The 14,973-nt window shown below is 34.5% G+C and overlaps 1 protein-coding gene across 21 annotated transcripts in view; it reads right to left on the bottom strand.

The window, feature by feature from the left end:
- Positions 1-4,078: 4,078 nt before the first annotated feature.
- Positions 4,079-14,973, bottom strand: part of LOC105233065 (voltage-dependent calcium channel type A subunit alpha-1) — a 183,804-nt gene continuing 172,909 nt past the window's right edge. For all 21 annotated transcript variants that reach the window (XM_049454287.1, XM_049454295.1, XM_049454286.1 and 18 more), the window contains one exon: positions 4,079-14,715. In XM_049454287.1, coding sequence (XP_049310244.1) covers positions 14,565-14,715 — 151 coding nt within the window. In that variant the 3' untranslated portion in view covers positions 4,079-14,564. The remainder of the gene's footprint in view (positions 14,716-14,973) is intronic.

Below are 14,973 nucleotides of genomic sequence, written 5' to 3'. Positions count from 1 at the left end.
CTGAAAATTGCAAAAATAAATCTCGAGAAAACCGCTGGAGAGTTTGATATCCCAAATGGAACAAAACAAAACTCGTACTGACCACTATGAGTAACAAAAGATGTAAACTTTCTCGAATTCCTCTCAACTGGTTCATGAAAGAAGCCGTTTTCCAAATCTAATGAAATGAACACCCTAGCACTTTGCAATCGCTCGAGTACGTCATCAATGATAGGCATTGGGAAGTTATCCCTCATTATTTTCAAGTTAAGGCGCCGATAGTCGCAACAGAGCCTCTTGCTTCCATCCTTTTTTTGAACTAATACTACGGGTGACGCATAATTGGAGGTACTAGGATGTATAATCCCCTCACTTAACCATACACTTATCCACGTAAGGCATCCTACGTGGACCCTGATAAGTTGGTATGTCATCCGTTAACGTAATCTTCATTTCAATTTGTGATTTATAATGTGGCTTTATATTCTCCAAGCCAACTCGCTATTTCGTCCGCATGATCCTATCTTAAATGATGTAAATCTAACTCTTCCGTGTTGCTTTGTTCTGCAGCTACCAACCCAACCTCGCTGAGTTCGTGCATCCATCCGCGTATTAAATCTGCTTCCTCAGTTCTCTCTTTCTCTTTATCTATCTTATCACTCCTAGCCTCGGATTTATCACCCTTTTTCTGTAAAAACTTTACTCCATTTTCTGACACTTCCAGATCGACACACTTTAGGATATTATTACCTATGATTGCCGAGTAGCAAATATTTCGTTCACCTACTACATAAAAAACTACCGGTATGTCTATCCCGTCGACATGAAGCTGGCATGAAAATGAGCCTATTGTTGTAAGTTCACTTTTGCCTATTCCCATCAATCGCCTTTTGTCACTATCCAGTTCGACACCTCCTAAGCTTATTAAAACATCATAACGGAGTAAACAGAGATCACACCCAGTATTGAGTAATGCAGACAATTTTATGTTGTTCAGTACCATTTCCTTGAAAATTACGCATTTATTAGACACTCCTAACTTTTCATTGGATAACGTATTTGCTCTTTCGACTTTCGCACCTAACGACTTTCCACACTTTGTTGCGATGTGTCCACTCTGACCGCACTTAAAACACTTGATAGTTTTCTGAGGGCAGTTACTCGCTAAATGCCCTACTGTGCCACACCTAAAACAGCGTCTCTTTTCTGTTGTCTTCCTCTCCTCGATGGCTTCGTTTTTTACCTCTTCACCGCGTCGATTGGGGTCTGCCTGCTGTCGACTTGACCGAATCTTTTCGTAAACTATTATTTCATCCTTAAGCTGTTCGATGTTTCTGGCTTGATAGAAATTACTTTTCCCTACCCTGGTATCCGCTATACCTTCAATAAAATTCTCTATTAGACTAGGTTCATCGAGGTCAATTGGAGAACCGAGTTCCATTAACTTATACAAATATTCGCGGTAACCCTCATTACTTCGTTTGCGCCGGTTACGTAACTGTCTATGCATCTCCGCTGATGAAACCCTTTCTCCGAATTCTTTAAACAGTAGATCCTTTAGGAAAGACCAACTGCTGATACCCCTCTGACTTCTTACAAAAACTTTTGCCGCTCCTTTTAAAAGTTGCTTGGCATATAAAAACTTCTGAATATCCGACCATTTAACCGCGATTGCATTTTCCTCAAATTCGGTAACCCAGTAACTGCCGGCTGACCTACTCCACTGAAATGACTCAGCGATTCCTCAATGTCACGTAACGTGAAAGACGTGTGATTCACTAGTGTCTGTCTTGCGCCACCGTCCACTACAGAGGATACATCCTCAAAATCTGAAACGTTATCCACTCCCAATCCAAAATGTTCGCATAATCTGTCCTGTAACGTGGCCTTGCGCCCTCTTGTGGGAAGCCCCAGCTCTACAAGCTTTTCCTTCAGTTCGTTCATTGTCCAACTAAATATTTGTTCACGGTCCATGTTAGTCAGTTACGCGCGCAGCAATTACAAATTCAAAATGTTTTATAACCGCATAAATACAAGATATATACTTACATATGTGACTACTCTACGAAAAACTTTAAATTTAATTATTTAATGAAAACTATTTTACAGTATTTCATAAAGTTAAAACTAACTACTTTTAGTAACTTATCTGTACAATGAACTCCAACGCTTAACGCCACCTCTGCTTGGGCTAAGTCCAACGATGTCCCTCGTAGTTACCACGTTGTCTGGATCTACTTATTTGGCCGCCACTGTACGCACTTGTTGCCTTCACATATGCAGCCACCACTGCTGTATGCTATCTGCTTCGCACTCAGAACTTCTCAAACGGATTTTGCAGCCACCACTGCTTTGCACTGTTTGAATCGCACTCAACTGATTTTGCAGCCTGCTGTATGCTATCTGCTTCGCACTCAGAACTTCTCAAACAGATTTTGCAGACACCACCGCTCTACACTGTTCGAGTCGCGCGCAGATTTTGCAGCCACCACTGCTTTACACTTCTGAGTCGCACTCAGATTACTCAAAATGAACTTGCAGCCACCACTGCTTAACACTTCTGAGTCGTACTCAGATTACTCAAACTGAAGTTCTCTGTCACCACTGCTTTGCGCTGTTCGAATCGCGAGCAGATTTTGCAGCCACCGCTGCTTTACACTTCTGAGTCGCACTCAGATTTTTTAAAACGAATTCGCAGCCACCACTGCTTAACACTTCTGAGTCGCTCTCAGATTACTCAAACTGAAGTTCTCTGTCACCACTGCTTTACACTTCTGAGTCGCACTCAGATTACTCAAAATGAACTTGCAGCCACCACTGCTTAACACTTCTGAGTCGCACTCAGGTTACTCAAACTGAAGTTCTCTGTCACCACTGCTTTGCGCTGTTCGAATCGCGAGCAGATTTTGCAGTCTGAGTCGCTCTCAGATTACTCAAACTGAAGTTCTCTGTCACCACTGCTTTACACTTCTGAGTCGCACTCAGATTACTCAAAATGAACTTGCAGCCACCACTGCTTAACACTTCTGAGTCGCACTCAGGTTACTCAAACTGAAGTTCTCTGTCACCACTGCTTTGCGCTGTTCGAATCGCGAGCAGATTTTGCAGCCACCGCTGCTTTACACTTCTGAGTCGCACTCACAGCAGCAGCCACCACTGCTTAACACTTCTGAGTCGCGCTCAGATTACTCAAACTGAATTTTTCTGTCTTGCTGCTTCGCACAGTTCGAGTCGCGCGCAGATTTTTTAAAACGAATTTTCTATCATCACTGCTTTGCGTTCTTCGAGTCGCACTCAGATTTTATAAAACGAATTTTCTGTCACCACTGCTTTGCGCTCTTCGAGTCGCACTCAGATTTTATAAAACGAATTTGCAGTCACCACTGCTTAACACTTCTGAGTCGCACTCAGATTACTCGAAAAAAAATTCTCTGCGTCTGCGTTATTTTATAGCGGTACTTAAATAACGGATCTAACAGGACTGTACTTTGCACCACGTGCCCGCACAACCCTTAGTCCTTTACGCACTTTTTAACACAAGTTTTAACAATTATCGTTTTTACTCAAAAGGAAAACCCGGCACTTTCTACTTCTGTCACCAATTTGTGGGGTTCGCTACCCTCTTCCGTCCGCAATATCCCAAATAAGTGTGCCTTTTTACAATCCAATATATTATTATTTCACTTTTACATTAAAATATAGTTTCCACTTGACAATATAATAATTTGTTCTTACACTCTTAAGTTAAAATATAGTTTTCACTTTACAATTTAATAGACTTGTTCTTTACAATACAATAGCTTCGTTCTTTACACTCTTGCTTTAAAATATAGTTTCACTTGTATGCTTAATACAACCGTTTACTGCGCACGTCCGATTGGCTCAGTGGCTGACTTCTAACTTCTACTCTTTTTGCTCGTCGCAGTCGGAGTAACCCATGCTATGTCATTTAACGATGTCCCTTTTCCTATTTTCCCCTTTCTGCCAGGGATGCCTTCCCACAGGTCCATAACCTAGTTTTTCTATTTAAACCTATTAAATCATCCTTATCACAAAATAAGAATAAGGATTAACTACTTTTAAATCAAAGTTCTATTAATTATTCTGCTGGATAACTATTTTTGTAATTTATTCAATTTAGTTTCGGTGTTCATTTTGTATTCATGACATAAATATTTAGCCTTCGATAATCCTACGTCTTCTTATAACTCGTCTGCCGCCGTTTCCGCCATTGCCGCCGTTAGCTGCATTACCGCCATTTGCACGCCTTGTTCTTCGAATGATCCTGATTCTTCGGGTGGTTCTTCTTCTTCGTGTGGTTCTTCTTCTTCTTCGTGTGGTTCTTCGTCTTCTTCTAGTAGTTCTCTTCCGAGTAGTTTTAGTGGTCGCTGCTGTTGTTGTTGTGGTGGTGGTATCTCCAGCTGCTGTAGTAGTAGTGGTATCACCAGCTGCTGTTGTCGTGGTAGTATCACCAGCTGCTGTTGTCGTGGTAGTATCTCCAGCTGCTGTTGTCGTGGTAGTATCTCCAGCTGCTGTTGTCGTGGTGGTATCACTAGCTGCGGTTGTAGTAGTTGTAGTATCATCCTGTGCCTGTACATATGCCAGGCAGGTCGCTATGGCAAGGAATAATATAAAATAAAGTTTCATTTTGAAAGAAGTTAAAGATTCAGTTCGATGAAATGATCGTCTACTGCTGAACATCTTATTGTCAGTGGCTTTTATAGTAAGTGATCCAACTGAAACGCGCTGGCACGCAGTGGTACGCACGGGCACACTTATTTGCGTAGCTGCCTTGCAAATTTTCTATTTACACTAATTTCTTTTCTTTTGTGGTAGTTAAGAACAGCTGTTAAAATATATTAAATCGATTTTGAAATGAGTATAATCAACATACCTAATATCAACTCCATGAATCAACTTTCATCAACATACTAACTATGGCGTGATCTATTTCGAGGTTGCCGAAAAGTTAAAGAAAAAACACAGAAACTTCATTGAAATTATCTGTTCACCGAAGTGTTCTCTCAATAAATCCATTGATTGGTGCGATGTGTAGGAAGTGGCGCCATCTTTTTGAAACCAAATGTCGCAGAGATCACTAGTTTCAATTTCAGGTATCAAATAGTCGCTTACGTTCTCACCGTCATCATTTTTGTAGAAATATCATAAAGTTGTTTTTTCTGGATGAAATGGCAGCTATTGAATCTCTTCATTCCCTTCGTCCCAAATGCGGCAATTTCCGTTATCTACATACCCATTGTGCCAGAAGTGGGCCTCATCCCTGAAGAAAGTTTGGCTCGAAAACGGCGCATCTTATTGGAACATCTCGAGAGTCCATAGAGCAAAGCGATGTCGCGCAGAAAGGTCGAACGGCTTTAGTTCTTTTACAAGCTGTATTTTCTATTCCTAACGGGAACTTTCGTAATAACGTTGAATGATTTATAAAAGCTGTTCAGGCGTAAGTCTTTCCATGATGAAATGCCAAACAATACTGAACAAAAATAGCAAGACACGACTCTCACGTGATCAAAAAATGTCTATTGAAAAAAGTATCTCTACTTGGATCACCCCTTATATATATAATATAACGCGCTATTTTCTCTCATGGGCCATATAAAAATCGATAATGCTGAATTTAATTGAAAAGTATGGAAAAATAGGCTGTACAGGCGTAAATAAAAGTGCTGTTCATAAAGACCGTGCACAATATCAGAAATTGATAAAAATTGGACAACATTTTAATGAAATAATATGCGAATAGCTTCAGTATCTGTCTTATCCTGGCCACACCAATTTTTACTATCACAGACCTCAAGAAAATGGTCGCACAAATGGAGTCGCCGAGTTTGAGGAGGACTAGTGGCATAATAACAACGTAGCCTAAATGGTAGAAGAACGCTTTATTTGTGTCGGGACTTCTTTAAAGCATCTCGGTTTAACGAACGAGTGCAGAGTGGCAATGAAAGCAATACAGTTTTTCTTTAGATCGTCATTTATTTGAAAAAAAAATTTCTCATTTTAATTGGTTGGATTTTTCTATTTTTGTTAATAATTAGAATATAATTGTTTATAACAACATTAACTAAATTTGTATTTCTTCAATCTTATTTTATTTTATAAATTTCATTTTATCAATGCTTTGCTGGATTCATAATATTATTTTCAATGATTACTATGATTAGTACTCGTATGCATGTGGACAATTTATTTACCTTTGTGGATAGTTATTCTTGTACGCAGCGTTTTGGGAAAATGGTACTATTCGTGGTGGTATTTAACCCCACCTTTAAACGTTGTTGTTAACAATCTGATTTTCACTCATGACCTTCAACCTTGGGGCTTGCAGCTGTGAACTAATTTTTATACTTGAAATTGCGATTTCTTCAATAAATTCCCAATGGACTTTCGTATATACACTTTATGTATTCTATAATCGCTTATATCACTTCGCAAACCCCAAAGGTTAAGTGGCCATTTACAAAACTGGTAAAATGCATTTGAAATACTTGGATTTATTAAATATTTTACTGCGATTACGTGAAAAGGGAAAGGAAAATGGTTTGATATTTTTCAAAAACTGAATTAGCGAAGTAAAATCTTTTGACTCACTCTTCAAAACAAAGCGACTAAGTTTGAAGCTTTTCTTAACTGGCGCATTTTCGGTATTTATGTATATACCTATGTGTATGGTATATGTAAACAGGCATGTATCATTGTTATAAGTTTTATTAATGTCTGATTCTTATATACGAAGTGAATGGCATATAAAAGCGTAAGATAATGAAGCCCTTAGGGTATGGTATGTATTCATCTATTATATGTATATATATTAATATGTATGTGTATGAAGAGAATTTTGAGTTAAAAGAAAAAAAAATCAAAATAATTTGTTCACCAACATACTGGAACAGCTTCGATATCTGGATTTTTTATGAACTCATTGTACATACTTAGTAGGGATACTTCCATAGAAATTGTTTAGGTAATATGCAGTTACAAGAGGAACACTAAATAATTCACATCCAGCTTAAAATAGATATTGGTCGTTAGGATTGAAGTGTGAAACAGTTTCACAGCTCACTCGAAAAAGTTTGAGCCGTCATTATTTTTTTTACAAATAAGGGAAGTATATATTAAAAAACATAGTATTCTTATTTTTTGGGCAGAAAAAAACATATATTTATAACGAGAATATTATATTTTATATTATATGTACATATACCATGAGCTTATTTTCTTTTAACGTTTTTTTATATCAGGTATGACAGTGACAATATTCCGGAAATCTAACAGAACAAATGGTCAAATTTTCATAGTACTTACGGAAGGAAACTGTGGTTGTCTTTATTTCTATCATTCTTGGTTTATATCGAAAAAGTGAATGGACTTCGAACATTGTTAAATTGGGAAATAAACCTAATGGAGTTATGTGGTAACTGTGAGAAACTAAAAACGATCCGATATAATCTTTCAATCAAATTACAATAAAATACTGTGTATCATAGTGTGACATGCTATAATGATTGATCGAGCATATTTCATTTGTGAATATTTCTGGAATTTATAATCATTGGTTAAGACTTTATTTTATACTGTTTAATTTTGGGTCGAAAGTAGATGTGAACTTTCGAAAAACAAAACACTACCACACCCAAAAGATAATATTGATAATGAAGACAAAATCTAAATTACTATATTTGTCCATCTGTGGGAGCAAAACTTTGAGTAATAAAGAGACTTAGAACTACTCTGGAAACGAATACCACAAACGTATGTGGGCTGTGGAAACTCTGAATGTGTCACCTGGTTCATGAATAAAAATCTTTATGTAAAATTAAACACTAAAGCGTTAAACTCTACATAAAATCATTGCGTTTTGAAAGCACATCTAAACTAAAAATGAAGAATAGCATGTTTTTAGGAAGTGTTCTTTAAAACTTTTGAAACTCTTCTCTTCAAACCGTTTTAAGTTAAAATGTTTATTTAATACCAGAATTTTTCGATGAAAAGCCATAAGGGCGGGCGGAAATTATTTATTTGTATTATCGTTGTGTCTACTTTGAACTACAAAAGCGAAATTTGTTTCTGTTTTGTGTAAAAGTACAGAAGTTTAAATCGATTCGTAACTCTGAATTAAAATGTATACTTTTGAAAATTTATAGGATCGAGTGGTAGTTGAATATATTATATTATATTTTTAACACCCAAAATAATTTTGTATCAACAAAATGTGGTGAATACTCGCGTGTTTTTGGCATCTTTGTATTCTATTGATTATATGGAACCTTATTGCGGATAACCTTTCTTCAAAGTTTGATTACAGAACTGTAAAATGAAATAATCTGATGACGATAAAATAGTGAAACGAACGCTTTGAAAGTTTTCAAGTGCAATCCTAAGAATTCTTTTAAGCAGACATTCACAATACTAGACTACATAAAGCACATTTGTATAAAAACAAGCGCGAAATTTATGAAAATGATAGATTGGTTGAACTAATTGAACTAAGGTAAAGAAATAGTTTAATAACCGATGTATAGTATAATCACATGATTTGTAAACGCTTTTAGGGACAATTCGGTAACCTTTGGTTGTGTTGACAGGCGTTTGATGAATGATTTATGCTTTTTAAATTGGAGTGTGTCTGTATGTGTTCACTGCGCAGTTTTTACATTTCAAATGGTAAAGTTTCTGTTTCTATTTGCTTTTGTTTGGTTTTATTTTATGCATTTGATTTTACTTTTTTAGTATGAAATGAGTGCTGATTTTTCCATTTCAACGTCATAATTTAAATATCTAAAAAAAAAATTTAATTTTCAGTTACGTTTAATTTACAATTGTAAAAGTTGGCTTGGTTTTACGTAAATTTATAATTATTTTATGTTCTTATAATTATTATTTTTTGTTTTCTTTTTTTTTGGTTTTTCATTTTTTTGAATTCCTAATAATAAAAAGTAATGATTACTTTCATTTGCTCATATTATGATTCTTCTTTGCTTTTTTAATAAAGTATAATAAAATTTATTGAAGGCAGGTGTTATATTGTTATTATATCCATAAATACATTACAGTATTAATCATTAAATATTTACCATTTGAATTTTTTATTTTAAATTTTCTCTTATATAGGTAAGTTCAATTTATGCCTTAATCGCGCTAATTTGTATTAATAATTTATTGGTTTTCTTTTTGCTCAATATTAAACTCTATTTTATCTGCACTATATTTTCTCTTTTTCGTGTTTTTTTTTTAATTTTAATACAAGTAAGGGCAAGTTGTTATTTTTTGGTAAGTTTTGTTGTTTTTTTGTTTTTTATTTGTTTTTGGTTTTTATTCAGTTTTAGGTTTCATATAAAATATTTTATACGACTAGCTCAGTATTTCACGTTCATGTTTAAATTTCACACGCAGGCAATTTATTCTCAAGGAATAATGTATTAATTCAAAAATTTACATAATTTTTATTTATTATTTTTCCATTATTTAAAGTACAATATCTAACGTTATTTACGAAATATTTATTTTTAGCAATATTTGTTTTCATTAATCTAGTGAATTAGTTTTCTTTTATGTTATTCCTTACAATGTAGCTATGAATTATTATATTTTCAGTATTGCATATTTACCTATCGTTCTCGTATTACCTAAGGAACAGATCAAGATACTTCGATTTGGTTTCATATTTGCATTATTTATAGTATGTTTGTAATTGTGTTAATATTTTTTATGTAGGCATGCATTGTGTGGATGAGATTATGACTGTGTGTGGCTTTATTACGGTTATGCGATTTCTTTAATTTTTTGTTGTCGTATAGTTTTTTATAATGTTTTTATAATAAAAACTGATTGAGATGAATACTTTGATATTTTATAAAACAACGATTCGTACTCTTAGTGAAAAGTAATGATTTATTTAACTATGAAATAAAACGAAAACTGCATTACAGATATTATTATCAAAATTTTAATATAAACGAAATCTTTATGCTATGTGTGGACTTGATAAACACATTCGAATATAATAAAATATAGAAATATACATATGTATATAAGAGAATATAAAAAAAGTAACAAAAGTTATTTACAATTATCTTTAATTAGAGTTTAGTTAAAAAACACAAATTTGTAGCAAAGACTTTTTTGAAGAACTAGGGCAGATTAGTGTGGATATTAAATTGCTTAAAGCCCACAAAATTTACAGAAGTGCTTTTATTTAAATGCGTGTGAATAGTGATAATATAACAACAATTGCTCGAACAATAAAGTTCCCTGAAATTATCTAAGGGCAAAGATACTTGAAAATGCAAATTAGTGTTGCACACTGTTTGTTAAGCAAATTCATGTACATATGTATTTTCATTAAATCTTTAAAGTCGTTTATACGATTTGATGAATAATTTTTTTTAATAGAGTAAGTGGAAATTCAATACAAAAGGTTTAGAGAAATTATATATTTTGACAGCTTCTTTTAACATAAATTATAAGTTAAATTGTTAAATTAAGGTCCAACCCTCAAGACCCGGCTTTGCCTGTTCTAACCAACAACAAACATGATTATCCGCGACGGACAATGCCAAATGTACGGGCATAGCAATTTCGCTCAAAAGGTTTTTAAATTTATTAGCAGTTCGCAACTTTTACATACTTGTACTTAGGTCTCACGTTTCTTTTATTAAGCCGCCCATCACGATTCCACTGCCTTCGGTTGAAGCGATTGTTAATGAAATTTTCAAGAAAAATATAAAACGACATCGTCTCTCTCGTCACAACATTTGAATGGACAAAAACGCTAATTTATTTATATGTATATATTATATATAGCCACGAAAGAATAAATTTTTGCATAATTATTTAGCAATATTCATCGCAATAAATGTAATTTTACACTGATATATGAAACCCTTACACCCACTGCAGATTGCAACTAGAACTTATTATTTGTAATCGCGCTTTCGAACCGCTGGCAATATAAAATGTTTACTTTGAATATATATCATATACATATGTACATATTTCTAAACTCGGCTGTAACCGCGTAAGCGGTGTCTACGCCAATAAAGAAGAAAAAGAAGATGTATTTCTAAATCCGTAGAAAATGTTTTTTTTGGAACTTGGGGGACGTACTAATTATTGAAATGTAGTTAAATGTCAAACTGTAAGCTGGAAACATTTTTCTTAATGTCATAAAAGGTCAAGTGTTAAAAAATAACGAAAATATACGGGTTTACTATTTTTTTTCAATTTTATCCAACATTTGACTTAATCGAAATAATACATGAACGATTCTTATTTAAAGTAACCAAAGTTGTTGCGAATATTTTTAATTTACACTTCATATGCGAACTAAAAAAACTGTACAGATGGATGCTGCCATCTTTTTATTATGTTTAATGTTATATATGGCTTTGTTAGTTTTTAGTTTATTTGTTTCTACTCTTTGGGAATTCATAATTTATTTGTGCGCTGTTTCGTCCACCGTATTTTGAATTTGTATTTTTATTTAAATATATATTTTTTGTATATGCCTATTATGTTAATACATTTAGCTTATTTTTAGGTAAATTTTTACATTTTTCGATTTCGCGATTATTTACAAAATATTATGAATCAGATATTTCCACACTAACTACGTATGTTCGAGATTTTGGAATTTTATTAAATTAAGTTTTACTTTCGACCAGTATCGTTTGATGTGTTATTGCAGACTTCGAAACAAATATGGTATCTTTGTTTGTGTTGAGATGTGCATGTGCAACGGCACAGTGTTGACAGGCATATAAATGTGTATGTGTGGATGTGTGATAGTGCAAGCGATTTTGCTGACTACACTTGTGGAGAAAATAATGGACTTCTAGCCTTCGCCTACATTCAGTCTTCAATGGAATGCTTAAGAATTGTGGTTGACACATGATTTCATTGATCTTTCTATGATTATAATGTATTTGCTCTTATTGACATCAGCAGATTTTAACTTAACACAATAAAGCATCTACCATATGTATAGTATATCATTATAATATTTTCCAGTTATCGATGAGTATAGCGGCATACTATCGTCAAAACTATTTTCTTAATTTTCACTGCTAACAAGAAGTCTGCTGGCAGCTTAGTGTTACTTGCGTTTCAGATTTCTCTCAATTCCAGACAATAAATTTTGACAACAAAAAAAGTGATTCAACAATTCTCACTTATAGCTAAAAAAAATGTGAACCACAATCCTTAATCATTTATTTATTTCGAATATATGAACGAATGAAACCCATTGACGCATACGAAAACTAATTAAAAACTTGTTGTTTGATTGTGAAGGCATGAACTCGTGGTAGTACTAGATCCATTGTTGGCCAGTATGCGGTTACTACATTCGTGGCTCCTCAATTGCCTGATTACGTCGCCTTGGTTGGACATTTATGAGATCTTTAGTTCAAATTCCACCATAAAAATATTCTTCCCACAGTTATAATGTACCCAAAGGCAATATTATATACATACATATATGTGTATTTCTATCACAGTGCGCACGTAATCGTTTCTTACTTCAAAAATGCTTTGATCATGTCACCCTGGTATGTGTGGCTAGTCACTTCACGAGACTCCAAGCGAAATTTTGGCCATTTCTTATCAATGTTATTAACACAGTGCTTGAGTGCCTTTGTTCTGGTCAGAATCTAGTGTCATGTGGAGAAAATGCTTTAGTGTCGTGTTATGTAGCCGTTTTCGTGAATGGTTTATTTTCCGTAATATGTGTGTGTGTCCATAATTTGCCTGCTTTCTGTATTCAGACTTCAAGTTTTGCATTTTTTCTCATTAAATGCATTTTAAAAACTTGCTACTCTAAACTTTGCTTGGCTTCAGTGTAAAAACCTATTAATATTTTTCATAATTTTTATTTGCTTCGTGCATGGTTACATAAGTGTATGTATGTATAAGTATATGTATGTATGCATTATGTATTTACTCTTTTTAGAATGTGTGTTAAAATTACAATATATTGCATTTCTACAAGTTCACTTTATGCTATCGTGATTTTGGCTATCTACGGTATATATGTGTATATTATTATGGCTACAAGTATGTATGTGTGAATATAGTTCAAATAAAAAATATACGGTAATTAAAATTTGCTATTCCATACGATTCCCCCATTCGCTATACAAATCCTCAAGGAGTTTTAGGCAAATTAGACTATGTTTTACGCTTTTGGCCCCATTTCCCTTTGCCATTTAATAAATTTGGAGTTTATGTGTATGTGTGTTTTAGTTGTATTTGTATTTATATTTATTACTGTTTTCGCTAAATCTATTGAATAAAATCATTTCGCTTCAAGCTAATCCATTTTATAATTAACACTAAAATATATGTAAACGACGAAAGAAGTCTTTTTTTGTCTTACTTCAATGTGTATGCAAATGTGTATGAATAAATGCTTGATTGTATATATGTATGTATGTATGATAATGTACTATGTCCACATTTGTTATTTAAAGCTACCAACAGAGTTTAATGCATAGTTAAAAGTCTCTTAACAAATGTTTAAACAAATGTGTATGTATGTATGTATGTAGAATACAATTAACAATTTCCTAGTATATGCCTATGTATGTGTATGCATGCGTTTGAGTGCAGTAGTTGCAGTAATGCTTTGGACCAAACTTCAACAGAAACAAGGCAGTACCTATGCATCCAAATATGCATATTTATTTATACATACACACATAACTATATATATACATTCGTGTATAAATTATGTTTATGCTGAAATATTTTGCTATGAAAAAGTGGAAAAAAATATTTTCAAATGATATTTGTATACGCCTAACTTGAGAATCAGCTTTTTTGAGATTTAAATATCCGAATATTTGGAATGAGTGTGTATGGTAATGTGTAACGTGTTAAGTGCTCTGTACACATGTCTGTATGCAATTATATAATTCATCAGCTAACTGCTATTGTAGTCACAATCTATTTTAATGTCTATATTAGCGTACTGGCTTTAGCTGAATATTTTCTTATGTACTTGTATGTGTATATGTATTTATCGGCGTCTACAACGTATGATACACATGTTGTTCGGGTTGTGTTGTTGCTGTCATCGTGGGCTGCTGTTGCAAGTACCTGGTTAACGGCGTGTGTGGTTCACTGACTGCATACTGTGTATGCTGTTGATTTGGTTGGAAAAGCTCGTGATCAGAATATATTCGCGTAGTAGCTATATCACATTCTGGGGCCGTTTCTGAATGTGGCAGAACCAAAGAAAACTGTCTGTAGACGGAGCTTAGACGGCTATGCTCGCCCTGATCCACATCTAAGCCAGAAATTGCGGGTTCTGTTGCGGCTCTGGCACCCATTCGTAAAAGTGTAGCAGCATCCGGTTCGGTGTCATCATTAATATTAACAACAGCAGCTGTGGCAGTATTTATGAATGTGGTTTCTAATATATCGGTATCGGATGCAGCTGTGAAGTGTTGCAACGGTATTGTATCAAAATTATGGTCTAAATCCGGTGCAGAAAGTGATGGAAATATGGCTTGATGCTATACCCAGATCTGTTCCCTTCGATTACGCAATCGCAATCAAAGCCTTTGCTAGCACCAGTCCTCCTCGTCCGAATCCGAATGTCGTGCGTGTAAGCCACCTTTTGGCTTATAGCCATTTAGAACGGGTGACGGCAGTACACGACCCGTTCTGCCCATAGCGAGCGCTTGTTCAAACGACAGCGGCGCTATATATTCCAGTCTAAAACAAAAGTTTACACATTATTAAAGCTTTAACATAAATATTATAAAATGAAACGAAGAAAAATACACGCTTAAGGTTTTAATTAAGACTATTTGGAGCAAAAAAAAAACAATACTCGAAAATAAGTTCAGCGAATTAAGATGCAGCGGTTACGGTGGCTAGGCCTCCAGGTTCTCCAGGTGGATGAATGCAATCCAAATCTCAGAGTATTCGACACAGATCCCGCCGAGGGTAGCTGAGGAAGTGGAAGATTTC

This window comes from Bactrocera dorsalis, chromosome 4, assembly GCF_023373825.1.
Source record: "Bactrocera dorsalis isolate Fly_Bdor chromosome 4, ASM2337382v1, whole genome shotgun sequence".
NCBI classification, from domain to species: Eukaryota; Metazoa; Arthropoda; class Insecta; order Diptera; family Tephritidae; genus Bactrocera; species Bactrocera dorsalis.
This window is presented reverse-complemented; position numbering and strand designations above follow the sequence as displayed.